The sequence below is a fragment of the Euprymna scolopes genome, chromosome 2 (assembly GCF_053919585.1).
Source record: "Euprymna scolopes isolate OS-2025 chromosome 2, ASM5391958v1, whole genome shotgun sequence".
NCBI classification, from domain to species: Eukaryota; Metazoa; Mollusca; class Cephalopoda; order Sepiida; family Sepiolidae; genus Euprymna; species Euprymna scolopes.
Genome location: NC_136483.1, coordinates 126,929,967 through 126,953,926, shown reverse-complemented (window position 1 = coordinate 126,953,926; position 23,960 = coordinate 126,929,967). Strand labels below are relative to the sequence as shown.

At 34.2% G+C, this 23,960-nt stretch overlaps 1 protein-coding gene across 3 annotated transcripts in view; it reads right to left on the bottom strand.

The window, feature by feature from the left end:
* The window catches only part of LOC145295982 (E3 ubiquitin-protein ligase RNF123-like), a 911,347-nt gene that overhangs the window by 594,774 nt on the left and 292,613 nt on the right, over window positions 1–23,960 (bottom strand). For all 3 annotated transcript variants that reach the window (XM_080141948.1, XM_080141929.1, XM_080141938.1), the window contains one exon: window positions 17,938–18,030. In XM_080141948.1, coding sequence (XP_079998074.1) covers window positions 17,938–18,030 — 93 coding nt within the window. The remainder of the gene's footprint in view (window positions 1–17,937; window positions 18,031–23,960) is intronic.

Below are 23,960 nucleotides of genomic sequence, written 5' to 3'. Positions count from 1 at the left end.
ACTTCTTACCTCCCATCCTACTGTTAAAAATATACATTAAATAAAGTAATGTCTAAAACATAAATGATTGCAGCCATTTCCAGGACCGACTTCATATCCCCCACTTCAATGTTAAAAATATACATTAAATAAAGTAATGTTTAATGCATAAACGGTTTCAGCCATTTCCGGGACTGATTTAATATCCGCCACCCCACTGTTAAAAATATATATGAAATAAAGTAATGTTTAAATCGTAAATGGCTTAAGTCATTTTCGGGACTGACTTCATATCCTCCACCCCACTGTTTAAAATATACTTGAAATAAAGTAATGTTTAAATCATAAACTGTTTCAGCAGCATTTTGAAATTAATACATAAAAACATTAACATTGTTAGAGATTAGGCCGCCATTGCTTCAACATGAATTTATGAGTGTAGTATCAGTATCAACATTCCAGTGATTTAAATCCCCCCATTTTTGGTCTTAGTTAATGGAGGAGAAATCCTTCATTACTGATACAATTTTTATTTTTTGTTACTAACCAGAGTGTCCCTTTAGGGGAGCTGGTTTTCCCCCAAATTTTTAACTGACTTCATGTCCAACTCTGCCCTTGTGGAAGGCAAGTAAACAAAAAAAAAATAATCAGAAGGGACATTTTGCAGGGCATCTTATAATTAATCAGAAGGGACATTTCCAGGGCATTTTGTAATTAAATCAAAAATTACTTTTCCCAGTTAATTTCGTAATATTAAAACTTTGTTACCTTAAATATAGTACCTATTTCCAATAGGTGTCTAAATCTGTCCCGTGAGGAGGCATCTCCTCACGGGACAGATTTAGACACCTGGGTCATTTTTTAACGTGGAGAAAAGGAACAAAAAATTGTCTTAGTCATAAAGGATTTCTCCTCCAATGAGAGAGAAGAAATTGGAATGTAGCATTTGAAGAACAGATACTACACTTTGAACAAACCATTTTTATTAGCTTTGCCTCAACAGCGACACCAATTTTTTTTTTTTTTGGAATTGGAATATTCCACTTTCCTTTTAAGGGGTGCCAAGGTTTATTTCCACTTTCTTTTTTTTAGGGATGCACAGCATGATAACAGCTAAATCGAATTGCGATATTAATATAAAGATAAGAAATGGAATTTTATAACAAACGACCCGGATGTAAGCATGACACACAAGGTGAGTTTTTTGTCAGAAAGAAGATTAGCTTTTGTGAGGTAGTGGACTAGTGCTTGATTGATTAGCATCTCAAAAATTTTGATGAAAGGGCGATATTCAGTCACTTTCTTTCAATTCTTGTACACTGGTACCACAGAGACCATCTTCCAGTATTAGGGAAGCAAGATTCAGCAAGGCATTTGTTGTAAAGTTTGGAAAGTATGGGGGCTAGCTCAGCTGATTGGATTGAATTGAAATGGTTTAACGACTTTTTCAGCCGTTTTTTTTTTTTTGGCCACTAAAAGTCGGAAGAGTTTTTCAAAAGAAATTAGTTGTGTGCATATTTCAGATGTTGTATTTATAGTTGAGTATGTATATATGGATGTCTTTACATTTTCTTAGATTTTCATATATAGATTTACTTTTTTTAGGTATGATACGATATTCATTGAATTAACTTTTTCAAAAAGGTCCTCCATATTGTTTTCCACATAGTACAGTTTTCTGGTTGGAGCAAGGTCAGTATATTTAACTAGGATGTGTTCCACTGTGAGCCTCTCTTGGCATGGCATGCATTCTGGTGCCGATTTTCCATTGATATATATGAATGGGTTATATTGGTGTGTTCTATGCGTAGTCGAGTCAGTATTATATCTTCTCAGCGTGATCTTTTGGTGTTTGGACATCGTTCCCTAGGTTTTATGGAGTATAGTTTGCTGCTTTCATATTGATTCCATCATAGTTGCCATTTTCATTGTGTGTGTGCTTTTATCTGGGGTCTAAGGTCAGTATGAGGAATCTTACAATTGTCAGTTGGGAGGTGTGAAGATTTTTTTGTTGCTATATCTGCCCTGTCATTGCCTTTGATTTCCACATGACTGGGGATCCCAACAAAAATAATGTTTTTGGTGGTTGAGAGGATATTGATTTTTTCTAGTAACTTTATTGTTAGTGGATTCTCTTATTTTTGGCTTTGTATAGACAGTAAGACTGATAGAGAATCGGTGAGGATGATGAAGTTTTTGGTAGTTTCCACTGAAATTATGTCAAGTGCTAGGTCGATAGCTATAGTCTTTGCAGTGAATGTAGATGCTTCGGTTTTAAGTTTTTTCTTCATGGTGGTATTATGCTAGGGTGTTGCACATCCGGTGTGATTGTTGCTTTTGGACGCGTCTCTGTAGAGAAAGGTGTAGTCTGGATATTACAATTTTAAATGTTGAAGTTTGTCATGGTATTCAATAGGGTTTGTGGTAGATTTTAAATGTTGGTTGGTTGTTTTTGTTTTACGGCATATCAACCTTTTTAAGGTTATTTAATGCCGAATCTAGTTATTTTGAGGAACGATTTTTAATGGAGTATATTTGTTTTTTAAGTCGGATTCTATTTAACCCATAGTTGGGACCCTAACAGGTACTAACACTCCGGGTCAGAGTGGACCTGGATGCAATGGCAATTAAAGGGTGGCTCCACACTCCCCAAGGCCCGCAAGCTGGGGCCTCACCATCGGATATAGTTTTAGGTCATATCCAGGACTGTTGTATAAAGGGTTCTTTTTAAATTTTTTTATAAAGGCCAATTTTTTTTAAGATATGAGAGTATGGTGTGGGGATTGTTTTTAATCAAATAACTCTTTAATATTGTTTTCTTTGTAGAATCGATTTCTTACTGTTACAAAATCAGTACATTCAATTAATATGTGTTTGATTGTGAGTGGTGTTTGACAAGGTATACAGATGGGTTGGCTTTCTTTTTTTAGGAGATATGAGTGGGTTAATTGAGTATGGCCTATTTTTATTCTTGTTAGTTTGACTTCTTTTCTGTTTAGTTTTGTATTTTGTTGTTGTTTTTTGATTTTTGGCATGATTTCGTGAGGTTTGTTGTTAGGGTGTTCATTCCAGTAGGTTTGCCATTTCTCTGTTGTATATGCGTTGATATGTCTTTTTAGATCTATGTATGGAATTTTAAAATTTGCATCGATTTAAGGCGTTTTTTGCTGCTGAATCTGCTAATTCATTACCTTTAATACCGGAATGGCTCGGTATCCAGCAGAAAATGATTTCTTTTTTACTGTTTGGTTCAGTTAATTTTTGGAGTAATTTTGCGATTAGGGGGTTGTCCATCTTTTTATTTTTTAATCGCTTTTAGAGTAGATTGGGAGTCTGAAAGGATTATAAATTTGTTTTTTTTTTGTTATTGGAGGCGAATTTGAGAGCTAGGATTAGAGCATGTATTTCAGCACTGAAGATTGAGGTTTCTTTTGGTTTGGAGGTTTGATTGTTTTTTTGATTGATTTATTGAGTATTGCTGCACTGGCTATTGCGTTATTTTGTTTAGACCCATCTGTATAGATGTGTGTGTGTGGTCTGGATACTTTTCTTTGATTTTATCGAGATCATCATGATAAGTTATTGGGTGAGTATGTTTCTTTTCATATTTACTTAAACTTAAGTCGATGTTAGAGGATACGATTTTCCAGGGAGGGGTTTTGAGTAGGACAGTTTCGTGAATTTTGGTTATAGGTAGACTTGCTTCTTTGGAAATCGATTTTATTCTAAGTCCAAAGACGTAATTTGATTGCATTTTCTTTTTGGTCGAAAAGGTGTTTACGGTTTGGATTTAAAGTGCTATTGTGTGCTGGGTTTGTGGGGTTGGCTGTAAGTTTTGTGAAGTATTTTAGACCAAGGTTTTGATTTCTAAGCATTGGAGGAGTTTCATGAGCTTCTTCATACAGACTTTCTACAGGGGAGGTTGGAAATGCTCCTAATGCTAGTCTTAGTCCGGAGTGGCATATTATGCTGAGGGTTTTTAGATATGACTTTCTGGTGGATTGATATATGAAGCTACCATAATCTATTTTTTATCTAATTAATGCTCTATATAGTTTGAGTAGTGTGTTCTTGTCAGCTCCCCAATCTGTATGGGCGATGACTCGTAGGAGTTGTAATGCTTTATTACATTTGGTTTTGATGTCTGGAATGAAATTTAGTTTTTTGTCAAAAATGATTCCCAGGTGCTTGTGTTCACTTACGAATGGAATTTTTTCGCCTTCAATCTGTAAGGTTGGGTCAGGGTGGAGTTTGCGTTGGTTACAGAAATGGATGCATTTTGTTTTAGTTTTGGAGAATTTGAAACCATTTTTAGTTGCCCATTTATTAATTTTATTTGTTATGTTGTAGTTTTCTTTCAATAGTGTGAGTGTATTTAGATCTGTAGCTGATTGAGCAGTCATCTACATATAAGGAGCTATGTATATCAGGAGAGAGTTCTTTTATAATGTTATTGATTTTTATGTTAAAGATAGTTGTTGATAATATGCTGCCTTGGGGCACTCCTTCTTGATTTTGTGGGTCTGATAAAGTTGAGTCTATGCAAACTTGGAAAGATGTCTGTTAGGAAGTTTTTTATGAATTCAGGTAATCTGCCTCTTAGTCCGATGTTGTGGAGATCTTTTATGATACCATGTTTCCAGGTAGTTTCATATGCTTTCTCAAGATCGAAAAAAACAGATGTTACGTGTTCCTTATTGATAAAAGCTTCTCTGATAAAATTTTCGAGGTTAGTGATGTGGTCTATACATCCTCGATTTTTTTGGTATCCACACTGGATTTCAGAAATTATTTTGTTGTCATCTAGATACCATATAAGATGGTAGTTAATCATTCTTTCGAACGTTTTGCTTGTGAGAGCTATTGGTCTGTAGTTTTCTGGGTTTGATGTATCTTTTCCCAGTTTGGGTATTGGTATTATTGTTGCATTTTTCCATGAAGTTGGGAAATCTTTTGTTTCCCATATTTTATTATAAATTTTGAGAAGGAGTTTTAGTGATTCGGGTGGAATTTCTTTAAGGAAGCTGTAGTGCACTTCATCTGGCCCTACAGCTGAGTTATGAGATTTTTCTATGGCGGTGTTTAGTTCATTGAGGGAGAACATTTCATTGTAAGGCTCTTGGTTTTTGGAGTTAAAGTTTATTTTGTACTTTTCTTCAGTATTTGGAATTGTCTATTGTAGTGTTTTGATGATGAGTTTCCGGCAAAGGTTTTAGCTAGTGTGTTAGCAATATCTTTTTTATTAGTTATTTTCTGTTTATTTGTGAGAAGGTGTTTTTGATTGGATTTGTATTATATTTTCCAGTTATTTTCCTAATCATTTCCCAGACGGTTTTGGGTTTACTGGTGATGTTGATTTTGTTGACAAATTGTTGCCAGCAGGATCTTTTGCATTCTTTGTTTTTCGAGTTTTAGCTCTTTGGTGTTTGCATTCTATTAAGTTGTTCGTTGTGGGTTGTTTTTTAAATTTTCTTAAGGCTGCCTTTCTCTGTCTAATGGCCGTTTTACATTCTGGATTGAACCATGGTTTGTTTTGTTTTTCCAGAAGGAGAATTTTTGGGTATGCATTTTTTGGTTTTGTTATGAGTACTTCCATGAATTCTTCTATTGTTTGGATTTGATGTTCTGTTAGTTTTAGTGAACAGAGTTCTTTAAATACAGCCCAGTTGGCTTTTTTCGTGTTCAACCTGGGTATGTGGTTTTGGATGGAGTTACTGTAATTGATTAGAATAGGGAAGTGATCACTTCCACAGGGTTCTTCGTAAGTGCTCCACGTATAATCCAAGAAGCTTGATGGATCACACATGGTAAGGTCAATGGCACTAGTTGATCCGTTTGTTGGATGTGGGATTTTTTTGATTGAGAAGGCACAAGTTATTTTTATTAATTAATTGTTCAATTTTGTTTCCTTTTGAGTTTGTGACTTCGCATCCCCATAACGTACTGTGGCAGTTAAAGTCTCCTAGAAGAATGAATGGTGAAGGTAGTTTTTTTTATCAAATTTTCTAGTTCATTTTCATTTATTGGTTCATGAGGAGGGAGGTATATTGAGCAGATTGTGATTGTTTTGTATAACGTGACTTGAGTTGTAATTGCTTGGAGATTTGTTCTGACAGAGAAATTGCTTTGAGGTATGTTATTCCTTACAAGAATTGAGGTGCCTCCATTAGCACGAAGGCCCGTGTTATGGAAATAGTTGTATTGTTCATAGTTTGGTGTTTTGAAATGGTTATTGTTTTGTAGGAAGGTTTCTTGTAAGCAGACAATGGCTGGGTTGAAGAGTGAGATAAGTATAAGAAGTTCATTATAGTTAGATCTTATTCCACGACAATTCCATTGGATAATTTGTTGTGTTTTATTTCTATCCATGAGGCTGTTTAGTTTTCCTTTATTTCCATCTCTTTAGAAGTAGAGGATTTATCTTTTGTTGGAGTTTGTGTCTTTGGTGAAGTGTTTTGCTGGGTTTTTTCTTTTTTTTGTTTGGATCTGGACGTCGATCTGGATCTTGCTTGAGATGTTGCTGTTTTGGCTTCTTGTTCATTTTTTCCCCTCTTGATTACTTGTGTTTGGTTTCTTTTTTTTTATCTAGGGTGTTTTCGGTTTCCATTTTTTCTAGAATTTGGAATCTATTTTGAGTGTCTATTGTTTGTTTTTTTTCTTTTCTGGAACGTTCTTTATTTGCTATTTTATCATTGCTTATGTTTTTATCAATTTCTGATGGTTGTTTTCTTGGTTTCTGTGATAATTGTTTTAATGGTTCTGTTGTGGATGGAATATTATTTTCTTTGTTTGAATTTGTTATTTCTATTTTGTTTCCCAGATTTGAGTATTTTTCTTTTAGGCTATTTTGAAATTCTGGCCATTCTTTAATATTTAATGTAATCAGTTTGTTTATCAGTTCCCTATATTGATCATGTATTTCATTATGTTGGCATGGTTTAGTTGTCTTTTTTGTTGTCTCAGCATATGTGTTGTCTTTCATGTACATCTCAACTATTTTTCTGGCTTCTGGAAAGGTTGTGTTTTTTCTTGTACTTTACTTCTATAATTTCTCTTTCTTTTTTATATGTTTTGCATATTTTTGAGAAGACCGGGTGATCTTCTTTGCAGTTTGTGCATTTAACCTCATTTATGCATTTTTCTTCAGTGTGGTCAGGCTCTTTGTTGCCGCATTTTCCACATTTTTATTCCTTTACAGGCTTCTTTATGATGTCCATATTTTTGGCAATGGAAACATCTTAATGGGGCTGGGATATATTGGTCTATTTTTACATTTAAGTAGCCAATTTTTATTTCCTTAGGTATTGTTGATTTGTTAAACGTTAATATATGTGTTGGTGGTTATTATTTTATTGTTTCTTTTTATGTTTATGCGGATGTGGTTGATTACTCCTTGTTTTTCTAATTCGGTTTTTATTTCTTCTTCAGTTGCTAGCGATAGTTCATAACTTTGAATTACTCCTTCCAAAGTATTTAGTGTTTTATGGGGAAAGACTTTGCAATTTGTACTCATGGAAGTTCTTCATTTTAAGTAGAGATTGAGCATCTCTAAGATTAGTTATCTCAACTAGTAGATTTCCATCTTTTGTTTTTTTTATCATTTTTGGTTTACTTTTTGTGGATAATGTTTTTTCTATTAGGAAAGGTGATAAATTTCCAATTTTTTTATTTTCAATTAATTCAATAACCAATAATCGTGGGAAGTTTCCTTCGTCTATGGTTGGAGCGGTTTTTCTAGTTTTAAATTTTTGTTCTTCATCTGAGCTTGAGAGGTCAGAGTCAGACGAATGGTTTCTTTTAAGGGTTTTGAGGGGGATGCATTTGTTTTTATCAGCCATAGATTTTGGGATTTATTTTTCATCAACCACGCTCCTTACCCATCTCGGAGTCCAAAATTGGGGCATAGTAAGGGGGAAACCCATTCGCCTTGATCATGTCAGGGCTACATGGAGGATATATACTTTTGGTAAGGAGTTCTCAAGCACTATATTTTCTGTTCAATATGTTCTCAAAAATATATTTGCTCAGATGGAGTGTTGAGTTCTGGTCTTTCCAATTGACTGACCTTTGCCACCGCCTTCTAGCACTTACTTGGTTTGTCTATTTTTTTGTAGTGGGAGAAGAAAAATAATAATAAAAAAAAAAGATGGGAGTACCTACCTTTAAGTTTTGTTCTTTATTGTGGTAGTTGCTACTTTGGGTGTAAGTGCTAGGGCTTGACGTGACTGGCCGATTGGTCGGATCAGACCTCTCCGACCGCCCATCTAGCTGAAGTAAGGACCGAAGTAATGTGTTGCAGTGCCTAGACTTTTATGCACCCAGGTCTAGGTTAGCTGAATCACCAGGATCACGTCCTAAGGCATTACGGGTAGCAACCCACGGCTAACTGGTTGCCCCATTGAGGGATTTTTACCCTCTGCAGGGGGGCAGTCGGCTTATTCTAGTGCCCTACCAACAGGGCAAAAAAAAAAGGGGGGGGCGACGGGGTTAGTAAGTAGGAAAGGAAAAGGAAAGGAGAGGGGAAGGGGGTTGTTGTTTTTGCAGAACAATTAAGTTTTACAAAAGAGAATAGAAAACAAAAACAGAAAATTGAGGTAGGTGCATTTCGTCTCAGGAAGCCAATAGACAGCCCGATCTGGTAGCACGAGTTTAAATGCTGGAGTTCGTCGTGGTATTCAGTAGGCTTTTTGTTTAGATTCAGTTTTATTGTTTGTTTCATGGTCGATGGGGCGTTTTAGGTATGAAGTTGTGAATGCTAGAGATTGGCATTTTGGATTCTTCAATGCTTTCCTTCATTCGGAGACCAAACGCCTTAATGTTTTTTTCTCTCATGTTTAAGAGTTCTTCATATTTTGGATAGAAGGTACATTGGTATACAGGGTTGTTTGGGCAGGATTTGAGTTTAAGTAAGTATTGAAGAGCTAACTTTTCTCGCCTTAGGTCTAGGGGGGATTCGTGTGCTTCTGAGAATAGACTGTTCACGGGGAAGGCTATGTATGCTCCTAGGGCCAATCTTAGGCCAGTATGGTGTATAGGGTCTAGGCTTTTTATATATGATGTTCGAGTTGATCCATATATGAAACAACCATAGTCTAGCTTTGAGCGGACTAGTGCTCTATAAAGTTTAAGTAGTATTTCTCTGTCTGCACCTCAAATCAGTATGTGTTACTACTCTCAGAAGGTTTATAGCTTTGTTACCTTTTTTTTTTCAGATAATTTATGTGTGGGATGAATGTCGACTTTTTATCAAAAAAAAAAATCCCCAAGAATTTGTACTGGTCAGTAATGGGTATAGGCGTTTCTTCCATAGTTAGGACAGGATCATTGTGCATGTTCTTTAGTTTGCAGAAATGCATGCATTTCATTCTTTTCCTCGAGAATTTAAATCCATTTTCTTCCGTCCATTTCATTATTTTGTTTAGGCGCAATTGAAGTTTCCTTTCGATTATGGGTATATATTTCGATCTGCAACATATTAAAAAGTCATCCACATATAGGGAGCAGTCTAATCCAGGATTAAGGTTTTTTACAATGTTATTTATTCGAATACTGAACAGGGTCACTGATAGTATACTCCCTTGAGGTACTTCATTTTCTTGTTCCTTCAAGTCCGAGAGGGTTGTGCCAACTTTTACTCTGAAGAGTCTGTTTTTTTATAAAATTTTACATAAAAATTGGCATTCTGCTATTTAGTCGAAGCTCCTTCAGATCTTTTGTAACACCATACCTCCATACAATATCATAGGCTTTTTCCATGTCAAAGAATACTGCTGTTAGGTGTTCCTTCCTTAGAAAGGCCGCTCTAATAAAGGTTTCCAGTCTGACTAGATGGCCTATTGAGCTTCGATTTTTCCTAAATCCTGATTGAAATTCCATAAGGTTCTGTTTCGAGGAACCAAATTAGTCTTCTGTTTATAATCCTTTCCATGGTTTTACAAATGCAGCTTGTTAGGGCTATTAGTCTGAAATTCAATGAATCTGAAGCGTTACTTGATTGGGATTGAATGTTTGAGTTTTCAGATTTGAGGATTGGTATTATTGTGGCCTTTTTCCAGGTCTCAGGTACATTTCCACTGGACCATATAATATTGAAAATTTCAAGTAACTATTTTATTGAGGTTCTGGAAGTTTTTTGAGGATTTCATATGGAATTTCATCGGGCCCTGTAGCTGTGTCATGGGATTTAGCTAGAGATTCTTTTAGTTCAAACAAGGTAAGAGGTTGGTTGTATTTTTCAGTATTTTGTGATTTAAATTGGATTTTCTTCTTTTCTAATCTTTTTGAATTTCTGTTTATCGCATGATGAGATTTTTGATAAATTATCTGCCAGGTTATTGGAAATGTCTTTTTGATCTGTGAATATTTTGTTGTCTTTAGAGATGTGAGATACTGGTGTACTACTACACTTCCCATTTTCCTCATCATATTCCAAACTATTTTTGCTTTGGTATTCACATTAATTTTGGATACATAATTTCTCCATGTTGTTCTTTTGGATTCCTTTATGATTCGTCTGGCTTTTGCTCTGTTGTTTTGGAAGATCCAAATTTTCGCTTGTTGGGTTCTTTTTTAATTTTCTTAAGGCAGCTCGTCGAACTCTGATGGCTTTTCTGCATTCTTTTGTGAACCAAGGTTTGTTGTGAATGTTGGTTTTGGTTGTTTGCGGTATGGTATTATTTGCTATGTTTGTAAGTGTTTTAACAAAGGAGTTCAAATGGTCATCTTCATCTTTCTTCTCGGTTATTGATTTTTGCACTGTTCCTGGAAGTCTTCCCAATCTGCTTTGTGTAGGTTCCATTTGGGTGCTTTTTGTTCAGTACTAGTACTTAGACTTTCCAGAATGATTGGGAAATGATCACTCCCACAGATGTCATCATGTACTCTCCAATCATAGTCCATATATATGGAAAGATCACATAGGGGTAAGGTCGATGACGGTGAAAGTACCTGTTGCTGGGTACATATAGGTATAGTTTTGATTATTAAGTAGGCATAGATTATTTTTGTCTCTTTACTTCCTCATAGTACATTGTGACTGTTGAGGTCTCCTAGCAGAATAAATGGTTTAGGGATTGTTTTATTAATTGAGTTAATTCAGTTTCACTGATTATATCTTTTGGGGGATGTAGATTGAGCAAAATGTTATGGTTCTATGTAGAATCACTGAACTGCAATTGCTTGCAAGTTTGTGTTTATATTTATTTGTCTTTGGGGGACTTAATTCTTCACGAGTATTGATGTACCTTCAGAAGCTCTGTCCATATCTTTATTTATGTAATTGTAAGATGTGTAGTGTTTTATGTTGATAGTATTGTTTTCTTTCAGGAAGGTCTCCTGTGGGCAGACAATTGCTGGGCTTATGTTTGTTATTAATAATATTAGTTCATTTAGGTTTGCTTTTGTCCCTCTGATGTTCCATTGTAGTATTTTTTTGGTCATTTGGAGCTGTGTACTTCCATTGTCTCCAATCCTTCAAATCTATTTTCAGTTGGAATCCTTGTTTGGGATGTGGATCGGGATCTCTCTTTTCCTGTTTTTGTTTTTGGAATCAAGTAAAGAATAGATACCCCGTAGCAGACGCCGCCTGGCGGTGCCAGGCGCACAATTCAACTAACACTGGTGATTCGACCTTGACATTGGCACAAGCACATGGCGTCGGTTGTTTTTAAACACGTCAAATAGCAAACATGCTCGAATATTCACCAGCATTTTTTTAAAAATATATTTACAAAACCTTTGAAGATTTAAAAGAAAAAGTATATATTTACAAAACATTTTTTTAAAATAAGTAACAAAACGAACGTATTTAAATAAACAGGTGTCTCTTTCTGTTTTGGATTTTTGCGACCAAGATTGATTTTTATGTACCGTGTTTTGGGGGGTTCTGTGTGCGTTTTTAAGACAATTCAATATTTATTCTTTAAAACATTAACTTCAGCAACAATTAATATATTTTCAAAATAATATTTTTAAATATTACATTTTTACGAATGTTCGCGAGCAAGATTTTTTTAAAAATAAAAGATATTTCAATAAATGGGTGTCTTTCTGAGTGCGTGTTTAATATATTTACAGAACTTTTTAATAACTATTTTATTCTTTTTATCAAACAAAAATAGAACTTTTATAATGACATATATATTATGGACTGTTTCGAAATTTTAAAATTAAAGTTAGTTTTATTTAAAAAAAAAAAAAAGACGAGGTGGTTTTTTTTTTTTCAATTAAATTATAAACTTTATTTGAACTTTCAACAAACTTTTACAGACATAAAAATAGACTTTATAGATATTTTATAATAATTTTTTAAAAATATATTTAACGAAAAGTTTTTTTTTTATCATTTCATTGTTGAATAAAATTTCAAAGTAATAAATGATGAAAAAATATCTCGAAAAGAAAAAACACGTCGTCTTTTTTTTTTGTTTTAAATAAAACTTTAATTTTAAAATTTCGATGTTTGAAAAACAGTCCATAATATATATTTCATTATAAAAGTTCTATTTTTGTTTGATAAAAAGAATAAAACAGTTAATAAATAAAAAAACAAAACAAAAAACAACAGTCCATTAAGTTCAAATAAAAACTGTTTGAATAAAACTTATAAAAAAAGGTTCTTCTATACGGTTTTGGCCATTTCTTTTTTGTGCGTTTTTAATACAATTCAATATTTATTTACAGTGCGATGTATGTCGGTGGTCAGTGAAGGAGAAATCCTTTTAGGCCGAGGCAATTTTTTATGCATAATAAAATCACAAGTATAAACAATCGAGATAAAAAATATATATTATTTTATTCACATATCTTTTTATAACTTTTATTTTTATAAAGATGAAATGTAGTATCACAAGATAGAAATCTTTTTATAATTTTTATTTTTATTAAAAAAAACTTCCTATTTGTTTACTTATCCACAAAAGCAAATTAAATACAAGTTTTTAATGTAACGAAACATAACATTTAAACAAAATACATTTAAATAAATGGATGTTGTACAGAAATGATATCACACAATTTGAAAAATGTATTTTCTGAATTTCTTTCATGCCACATAAATTCCTTCAGATAGGAATCTAAGTGAGATCTTCTACAGCCGAGCATTGATTTAATAAATCGTTTATGGCGATTCCAATAGCTTTCTATTGCCTGTGTATGGACTTGGTTGTTTGGGTTCACAAAATGTTGTGAATGGTTTACATTGTAATGGGGAAATCCCAAATCAGTCTCTATCGTATTATATGCTTTCCATTCATCGCTATGAATGGTCGTTCCTGGTAAAACAATGTTTTTTATTATGGGTAATAAGGTTTCTTTATTCCTTTTTTCGACTATCTCCATGTATCCTACTGCAGGCTTACTGCTTGTATCAACCAAGCCAAACACCCATAATGGCTTGTGAGTAGCTCTTCCACGATGATGCTTTGGTTTGTGGGAAAAACACAATTCATCTATCTGGACGATTGTTCCAGGCCCACCAAGTCTTATGGGATTATCAATAAAATATTTCACACATATTGCTCAAAATGCAGCATATATGTCATTGGCCGTCGGTTTCGAAATATTCAGTTGCATCATGGCATTTTTTTGGCTTATTCTTTGACTCCATAGATATATTGCTAATATCCATGTCTGTAAGGATAACTTAGATTTAAAAGAAAAATGACTTGTATCGTATAGATGTTCTGTTTTTATATTTTTGACACATTTTATTTTGGCATTTCCAAACATATTTATCCAATGTCATTGAATGTTTCGTCCAATGCATATGGACATTACAGAATTCACAATTCATTTCATTTGCAAGTAGGAAATGCTGTTTCATCCATTCAATTATGGATAGATGGTCTCTAGAAATCAACGGACACACAACATCTTTGAAAATGGCTTTATCCATTTGTTACAGTATTTAAAACAAAATGGTCGAAATATTAATTTCTTTTAATACCTCGTAAAATTTTGGCTTCTTCAACTTTTGGATTTTTTTGTCATTTAATAAATTGATCACGTGATGGTATCATGAGATTAAATCAAAATTCAATATTTAAAAATATTATTTAAAAAATATATTAATTGTCGGTAAAATTAATGTTTTAAAGAAAGAATAATTAAATAAATACTGAATTGTATTAAAAAAACACACAGAAAAAAAAAGAATTATAAAACACTTTACATAAAAATCAATCTTTAGCACAAAAATCCGCGAAACATAATTATTATTCTAAGGTTTATCTTCAAAAGTTTGTAAATATATTTTTTTAAAAATTGCTGGCGAATATTCGAGCATGTTTGCTATTTGACGTGTTTACAAACAACCAACGCCGTGTACTTGTGCCAATGTCAAGGTTGAATCACCGGTGTTAGTTGAATTGTGCGCCTGGCACCGCCAGGCGGCGGCGTCTGCTACGGGGTATCTATTCTTTACTTGTTTTTTTTTTTTTATCTGAAGGAATTTTTGATTCTTTTCTGATTTGTGATGTGTTTGATGGTTGCTCAGTTGTTTTTGTAGAAATGGTTTGTGATCTTATTTTTTTTTTGGTTCAGCAGTGTCTTTACTTATGATTATTTTTGGATTGGTTCCAGCTGTTGCACTATTCATTTTCTTCATTTCTTCTAATAGTTCTTTCATTTCCTTTATTAATTTGCTCAAGACATCGAGTTTGTTGTCAGTTGTATCTGTTTCATGTATCTGACCATTTTGATTGGTGATTGGAGTAATTTTTTTGGTTGCATCTGCGTATGTTTTAGTTTCAATCATTTTCCTAGCCTTTGGGTAGGATATATTCTTTGTACGTTTTAGTTTGGTCACTTCTTTTTCTTTTTTCCATATTTTCCTTGGAAATCATGGCGCTGGCTCTAGAGAGCCAGCGCCATGATTTCCAAGGCAGTTGGCACATTTGAAATCTTTTCTGCTGTCAATGTGTGGATTGCTTTCCTCACATCTTCCACACACTGGTGACCGTGTGCACCAATCTTGATGGTGTCCAAACTTCTGGCACTTGAAGCATTGGAGTGGGTTTGGAATGTAGGTTTCTACATTTATTTTCATATATCCGGCTTTCACTTATTTGGGTATGGTGTGGGAATCAAAAGTTAGTATATATGTGTTGGTATTGATTTTCTCAATGTTTTTCTTGATTTGGTCTCTACAAACATCTAACACATTCTGTTCCTGTAGGTTTGTCTTGATCTCTTCCAAAGGACAAAGTGAAGATTCGTGACTTTTCACAATTCCTTTGCAGGTATTTAGAGTTGGATGTCTGTAGCATTTGATTTTAATATTTTCAAATATTTTTAGTTTCAATATTTTCTTAGTTTGTTCTTAATTATAGGTCTCAATTAATAGGCTGCCATTAAATTGTTTTTTAATAGATTTGAGTTTTAAAGTTTTTAAAGTTTTTTTCAATTTTAAAGGGTGATAATTGGCTCAAAGGAGTTTCCTCTATTGATTCCATTATTATAAATGTTGGGGAATTCCTCAGTTTTCTTGACTCTTCTTCAGAGCCATTGGTGTCAGAGACATCGGAGTGGGTTCTTTTTTTGTGGTTGGGTGGTTTTTGGGGGGAATAAGCTATATTATAATTTTGTTATTTTTTTTTCATCATCTTTGCTCCCCACCCACCTTGGAGCCCTATATGGGAAGTGCCTGGGGTGAAACCCATTTGCCCAGCCTCAACAGAGATACAAGGATGACATACTCGATTTTAATGATATCATAATGAGCACCTGTCTTCCTTTGATGTTACTATGCGATGTGTAGTAATTTTAAGGGGTTTGCAGCCATGTCATAGATATTTTCACTTAGTCGATTGACCCTCAGCCACCGCTTTCCACCATATATTAGGGAGTAGGTGTTATTTGAGGGAAAGGAATAGACATGTATTAATAGTGGATTTTTGGAGTGAGCAATATATGGTGGGGCTTGACGTGACCAGCCGATTGATCGGATCGGGCCCTTCCGACTACCCGTCTAGCCTAGTAAGGGCCAAAGTGGTGTGTTGGGAAGTGGGGGTGCTAAATCCTGACCTCCAAGTCCCTCAACCACCAGGATCCCATTCTAATGGTATTATGGGTTACTACCTACGGCCAACAGGTAGCCCCATTGGGGGATTTTACTCTCTGCAGGGGGGCAGTCGGCATATTCTGATGCCCTGCCAACAGGGTCTAGTGTGATTGATTGATAGGAAAACCTTTTAGTGCTTCAAGTTGTTTGTCTTTTTAAAATATTATTTCTATTTTTTGGTTGTTTTTATTACTTGGGTTGGTATGTTTTAATTAGGAAGCTGGTAGGGAAGTGGGGATGAGAGAAAAAAAAGGGAGATGAGGGAGAAAGGGGAGGGGGAAGAGGCTGTTGTTTTTGTTTTGGGCAACAGCCTGATCTGGTTGCATTATGCTAACTCAGCTGAGTATTTCCTAATTAGAATAGCATGGATGAGATCAGGCCCACACAGGAGGTGTCTAAGTTTTTTATGATATTGCAAATATGAGAAGGAGTGATTTTCAGATCATCAATTGTGGCTCTCGTCCGCATAGGGAACTTTGGAAACTAAAAGGAGTTGTTTGTTGGCTCTAAGGTGGAGTTGGAGGCAAATCGCTGGGCAAGTAGTTCCATTTTCTTGGATGCCAGCATGCAGCCTTCTAGTTATTGGATAGTAGGGAAATTATTGATTGCCTTTTATTCACTACACTATTATAAATTTTCCAGAAACCAGGAGTTCCTATCTTCTGTGATTTCATGAATTACCTGGTTATTTCAGCATGCCTTCTTTTAGGTGTGGCTATTTCTCTCTTACAATAATTTCTGACATCTATACATTTTTGTCTATTTATATTTGACTTATGATGTATGAACTGGCAGAATGCATGCTGTCTTTGTATAATGGCAGCTTCACAATCTGTAGTGAACCATGGGAGTGAGTGGGGCTTGCTTTTATATTTCCATGCGGGGACATGTGCTTCCATGCCCGTTTTGCACCACTTGGTTAGCTCATTGCACACTGTTCAGCAGGAGAGAAGATATTGGTCCACGGGACATCTATGATATGTTCTCTGACAGCTTCTCAGTCAGTCCTTTTATAGTAACTGGTCATTTTGAGCAATGGCTCTTCACCTTGGCGTTGGAATTTAAGTGTGATGTCAACTGATACCACTAAGTGGTTTGCATTTCCAAGTGGACTGTGTATTAGTCACACAAACCATCAGGTACTGTAGTAAGGAATAGGTCTAGAAGTGAAGCCTGCTGGTTATCACGATCTGAGGTAGGTTGGGAACACGACTGACTGTGTGAGGGAATAGGCTATAGAGAAGCTCCAAGTGCAGCGTCCAGCTGAATCTGTGCAACCTGAGAAACTAAGCCATTTTTTATGGTGGACATTGATTTTATTTGCTCTGATGAGCCTTGCGTGAGAATAATGAATTTGTTAGATTTCTCTTATAAAGCAAAACAACTTTAAGATATATGAATAAAATGGATGATATAATCTTGGAAAAATTGAATTTATACCTGGATTTAGTTAAGAAAACAAAATACAAATTAAGTTAAAAAAAAAAAACTAACTATTGAATTGATTTCATACATATATATATATATATATATATATATATATATATATATATATATATATATGTATGTATGAAATCAATTCAATAGATGAAGACTGAAGGATCGGTCGAAAATTATGTACTTATGAAAAAATTTTTTAATTTTTTTTCATAATATTATTATTTTGTATTCCTGCACGTCACCAATTAAAAACGAATAAAGAAAAGTTATAAGCTTTTATACTTTTCGCATTCTTTTTTATTCATATATATATATATATATATAGATATAGATATATATATATAGAGAGAGAGAGAGAGGGAGAAAGGGAAATGGTATGTGAAGGATAGAGGAATGTTAACATACAAAACAGATCATCAGAATGTAGAAGAGAAAACTAATAATCATAAGTCACTCACCGGATATTTGAAGTCAGCAGTGATGGGTGAGAATCGGTAAGCCGAAAGCAATGTGATGATTAAGTTTTCCAAGCAAGCTTTTAATTCAAAATCCTGTCAGAAAATAGAGAATATAAAATTACCAAACTGTACATTCTCTAAACATTATGAAAAACATTGTATATCCAAGGGATATGGAGAGACAAATAGTAGACAGTGTAAATGAATAGAAAATGAAAGCATGTTTGTATTTTAAAGATTGGAAGAATTTCATATAGATTCATAAGGCGACTTATATTTTAGGTATAAAGCTAGTTTTGTTTTAAAAGATAATGCTTGAAAAGGAAATGGTGTATTAGTAAGAAACTGATTAGAAAACAATCTTTTGTCTTGAAATGTAAAAACAAATATCTGAGTACTTTTTATGAATCTAAAAATATATTTGCTAAAAATAACCTCTCAATTGAAATTTGTGAGTAAATTCATTTTATTGTTTATGATATTTTGTGCCAACAAAACCCAGTATCAAGTGCGTGTAAAAGTTGCTTTAATAGCAAAACAGTAGCAGGAGCAAATAATCGTGCATAATTAGTCGTACAGTTATAGTAAACCCCCTTACGTATGATCAAAACCCAGTATGACTAAATGTCCAAATAGGCAGCTGCTGATTCAAGCAACTTTACACATTGTTTCTGTATGACAAACAGCAGGAGCAGTCAGTCGTACAATGATCAGGAATAATTTGGTTGTACATATTCAGTAAAACCGCTTTTTAACCATTTTTATATGAATAAATTATGCTCAATGAGAAAAAAGCTAGCGATAAAATCCATTTATAATGTTCAACTTTATCAAATATTTCTGAAAATGAGGCATGAAAATGGTGTAATGAATGTGTAAGAAAATGAAGGTGTTTAAACGTGATTTGTGATATCCGATTAAACTGAAATCATGCATTTCTGTTTACTTCACGATAATAGTAAATTGAATCCAGCAATTTAAAATGAAAAGAGATTTAGGGATTAATTACAAAGAGAGGCAAGGAGGAAAGCATTTCACTATTTTCATCATTGCTTAATTATTTAAGAGGCAATCATTAACTCTTAATAATCTTTTTCTTGATAAAAAGTTTCATTTTCAGATAAATATTTTCATTTATTTTTTTAGGGTTGATTATGAAAATAAGTTCCATTTTATCTAATTCTAATATTTTACATGTAATTTTATTTTGAAAAATACCAAACATATAGCTAAAATATTTCTGTATGAAAAGAGTCTAAAATACCTGGAATTAATACATCAGTTCTTGGTTGATTTTAGAATATGTTATGGACAAATTTACTCATCACATTCTGAATAAAAATTAATTGGGTACAGACAAGTTAGCTTCAACAGATGAGGAACTAGAAATGTGCTTATTTAAAAAAAGTAACTGTTGTAACAAAACTTCCAATCACCCAGATTAACGACAGAATGATTCAGATAAATTATGAATCCTCAATAGATTGGCAACAGAATAACTTAAATTTATTACGAATCAACAAAAGGATTCAAATTAATTATGAATGAGGAATTAATTGGCAAGAGAATGGCTCAAATTTATTAAAAATCAACTATAGATTGATGACAGAAGGATTCAAATTAATTACGAATCAAGTATAGATTGGTAACAATGATTCAAACTACAAGGCCATCATCTGCCCATGTATGGAGTACTGTTGTCACATTTGGGCTGGTGCATCTGCTACTAGTTTCTCTCTTGGAAAGGGTTCAATAGAGAGTCGCCAACTTGATAGATCCTGAACTGACATCTTAACTTCAACTTCTGTCGCATCAGCGAACTGTTGCAACCCTCTGCCTGTTTTACAAGCATTTCAATGGTAGATGCTCAGACGAACTACAAGCCCTTATACCCCCTATAATTCTGACAAATCCGACATACAGCAAAGGACCACCTGTACACAGTAGAGATCCCTAGATGTAATAAAGCCTTATAATCTAATAATTTCTGCTCTAGAACTGCTATACTTTGGAATTCCCTTCTGGGTTCCCGTTTTCCCAACTGTACTGACATGCAGTAATTCAAATGTAATGTTAACAAACATTTTGCAGCTCTACTCCCTACATAGTATTCCTGCAACTTATGCCCCTGATAGTAGCCCCCTACATCAAAGCACTGCGCCTTGTTTTGAGTGAACATGTAATAAAAAAAATTACATAGATTGGTGACAGAATAATTCAAATTAATTACAAAATAACTATAGATTGGTAACAGAATGATTCAAATGTATTAAAAATATTACTGATTGGTGACAGAATGATTAAAATTAATTACAAAATAACTATAGATTGGTAACAGAATGATTTAAATGTATTAAAAATATTACTGATTGGTGACAGAATGATTAAAATTAATTACAAATCAACTATAGATGGGTAACAATGCAGTTTTGTATTAAATTTTTTTTGTTTGGCACTTTAACATAGCGATGGAAGATCTTGATAACTCATGTAAAAAATTTGACAGTAAAGCTTATTTCTGATACACGCTTGGAATGCAGGATCAAACCGCAGCAGTGTATAATGCATTGGTGGAAGTTTCTGAAAATACCAACGATTCAAAAGCAAGGCCTGAAGCAATTGGATTGGCGAAATAACTAAAAGCTTTGAAATTTTTGGTTACTTTAGTCATCTGGTACGATTTATTGTTTCAAATGAATGCAACCAAAAGACATGCAGTTTGACATTGCACTGGAAAATATGAAAAGTGCAACAGAGTTAATGAAAAAATACAAAAAAATTAATTAGGAATTAGAAGAATTAGAGATGATATCAGATAAAATGATATTTCCAAATGCCACAAACTTGAGATTACGGAAAGTGCGCAAACGGTTTGACTTTGAAAGATGAATCAGTGACAGATAGAAAAGAAAAATATCTAGTGGAATTTTTTTTTAATGTTTTGTTAGATCAAGCAATTATGTTGCTTGACTGCACATTTTGAGCAAATGGATCAGCATTTTCCAGCATTGTTCCAGATGTTTCACTTTCTCTTGATGCTTGACATTTTATTTATTATCATGGTTTGAATACTGCTGTTCCAAATGTCGATATAGCCTATCGTATAGCATAGACAAATTTGATTAGGTTGCATCTGGGGAAAGAAGTTTTCCAAGTTGAAATTAATAAAAAATTATTTGAGAATGATAATGATGCAAGAACGCCTGAGCAGTCTGGTAATGATATCTATTGAATGAGATATCGTCCAGTTATTTGAGACTTTGCTACCATCAAAGCAAAAAAAAGTTGATTTTTGTTGAAGGCTTATGACATTCGCACGAATATGTTTGTATAAATTTGTGTTATTTGTTGATTTAGTTTTTAATAAATTGCATAATTTTATTTTTTTGATATTTATTTTTTATTTTTCTATTTCATTTGGGGCCACCAAATTCACTTTACCTAGGGCCTCCAATTATCTAATGCCGGTCCCACTGGCAGCATTCTCTACAAAGAATTGTTTAGGAACGTGACTCTTCTATGAATTATTATAAGAATTTCTGAAAGCTGTTAATGTTATGGAGAGGCAAAGTGCGAATGAACTCAAAATCCGGGCCAACAAAAATGGAACCCGGGAATTGGATGACCTGGTCCTATGACACAAGTCGTTTTATGGGGCAGGCCGTTGTATGGAGCAAGGTTCGAATGAACTTAAATCCTGGTCACGGCACCAAATTGTATATATGTTATAGACTGGGTGGTATGAAGATGACATATATTCTGTATTGTTGTTGTTTTTCGTCTTAGGAAGAGTCTTAGTGTTTCATCTAGAAACAGGGTACATTCTACTACATGAGCACCACATATAATTTAACTATAAGAGATTTTTGAATATCTTGATAGATAGACTGAGTTCCGGGATTCAACGAAAAATGAAGCTACATTGTGATAGGTACAGAATTCTCTACCGATGAAAAAATAAACTTATTTACAACGGACAAAGGATATTAACAAAATAATCCAAACAAAAACATGAAAACTTATAAACCAACTTTAAATTGATTTTGGTAATAATTGTGCAACATTTCACTCATGAATTTGAGATCCGAAATCTGCCAATGCGAGGATAAAGGTGACAATATGCTCCAGAATTGTGGATGTATATTTTTGAACATGATGAAGCTAGGTTAAAGACAACCAACTAAAATAACAGAATCTGCCAAAGGAACCCACAATAAAAAAGGAACAAATTGTAAGTTCTCTCTCTGTCATGCGATGAACTTTTATTTCCTTTTGTTTTGCTTTATATTTTGTTGTTTATTGATATATTTTCCTCTGCATTTTAAGGTATTAGCATAGGACACCCCTTCCATCTTCATGATCTGTTTTCTTCTTTATTTAATCTCACCTTTTTTTTTCTCCCCCCCCTCCTCCCACAGTCTATTATTCTAATAAAATTGATTTAAACTTTAAAGCTTGTGTTTGCGTTTCGTTACTTTCATGTGCTGTTTATTCATCCATTTCATATTTTTCAGGTTTCGAAAGAGTCTCTCCCATCCCTTCTTGTTTGGCAAAATAAATCAAACCCAGAGGACCTTTCCCCTCTGTTTTTTTCCTTTTTTTTTGTTATATGAGCGCTTTACATAGTCCTAATGTTAGATAATAAAATGGTTAAATGTTAGATATTATCAATCTATCTATTTATCTAGCTATATAGTAATATTCTTAAAATAGTTTAGATTAGGAGTTATTTATGGTTTAGCTGAAGATGTTTGCATAAATTAGCTAAAATGACCTTCAACAGTTGTGTACATGACAGAGGTCATATGTTAGTGAGATATGTGCTTTTGATGATGACATAACGGAACTAAGAGGTCAGAAGATAAGATTGAGGAGTTTGAGTTTGGTCACGAAAGTGAACAGACATCGGAGCTAGAAAGAACAAGCAATGTAGACACATAATGCAGACTCCTTGTGAAGACCATTGAGACAGCTGAAATAAATTTATATTTTAAAAATATAAAGTGTTGTTCTGTGATTTCATAAAAGAAAAAAAAACAGGTGTCTCAATCGGTTATGGTGTTGGTCATTGTATGTTTATCACAGATCCCAACAGTTAAGACAAAAGAAGTCCCAGATAAAGAAAAGGTATGAAGCATCTAATTCTTCTTATAAAATATGATACCTTTTTGTAAATAAGAACTGTAATATATCTATGTGTGATACCCTGCTGTATAACATATGTCTAGATGTCGCAGTTGATACGTGGCTATACAATATTCACGGTTATATCATCCTCTCCTATATAACACCAACGTGGGGCGAGATTGTAACAATATATAGAGATAAACAACTCAGTCTTAGAAATGGACTGGCTTTTGTAAATGCAGATTTTTTTTTTTTTTTTTATTCAATTTTCACCCCAAACAAGGCACAGTGCCACTTTGAAGCAGGGGGCTACCATTAGGGAATTAATTAGCGGGGTCATTATGAAGGGAGAAGAGTAGAAAGATGTTTGTTAACATTACACTTGAACTTCTGCATATCATTGCAGTTGGGAAAGCAGAATCCCGGAAGGGAGTTCCAAAGACCCGCAGTTCTGGGGAAGAAACTATTGGAGTAAAAGGCTTTCTTGCACCTAGGGATCTCCACTGTAAAGGGATGAGACTTAGTAGCTTGTCGGGTTTGTCGGGGGTAGTTACGTCGGGGAGGTACAAGTGTTTGCAGTTCGTCAGAGCATTCACCATTAAAGTATTTGTAGAACAGGCAGAGGGATGCAACATCTCGTCGATGGGACAGAGGTTGAAGTCCAGATGACAGTTCAGGACCTATCAGGTTTGCGACTCTTTTTTGAACCCTGTCCAGGAGCGAGAGACAAGCAGCAGATGCACCAGCCCAGATGTGACAACAGTACTCCATACATGGGCGAATGGTTGCCTTATAGAGGTATAGGATACTGGCAGGCGTAAGTAGTTTTCTAGCACGGTAGAGGGAGCCAACCTTCCTTGCAGCAGCCTTGGCAATGCTCTCAATGTATCTATTCC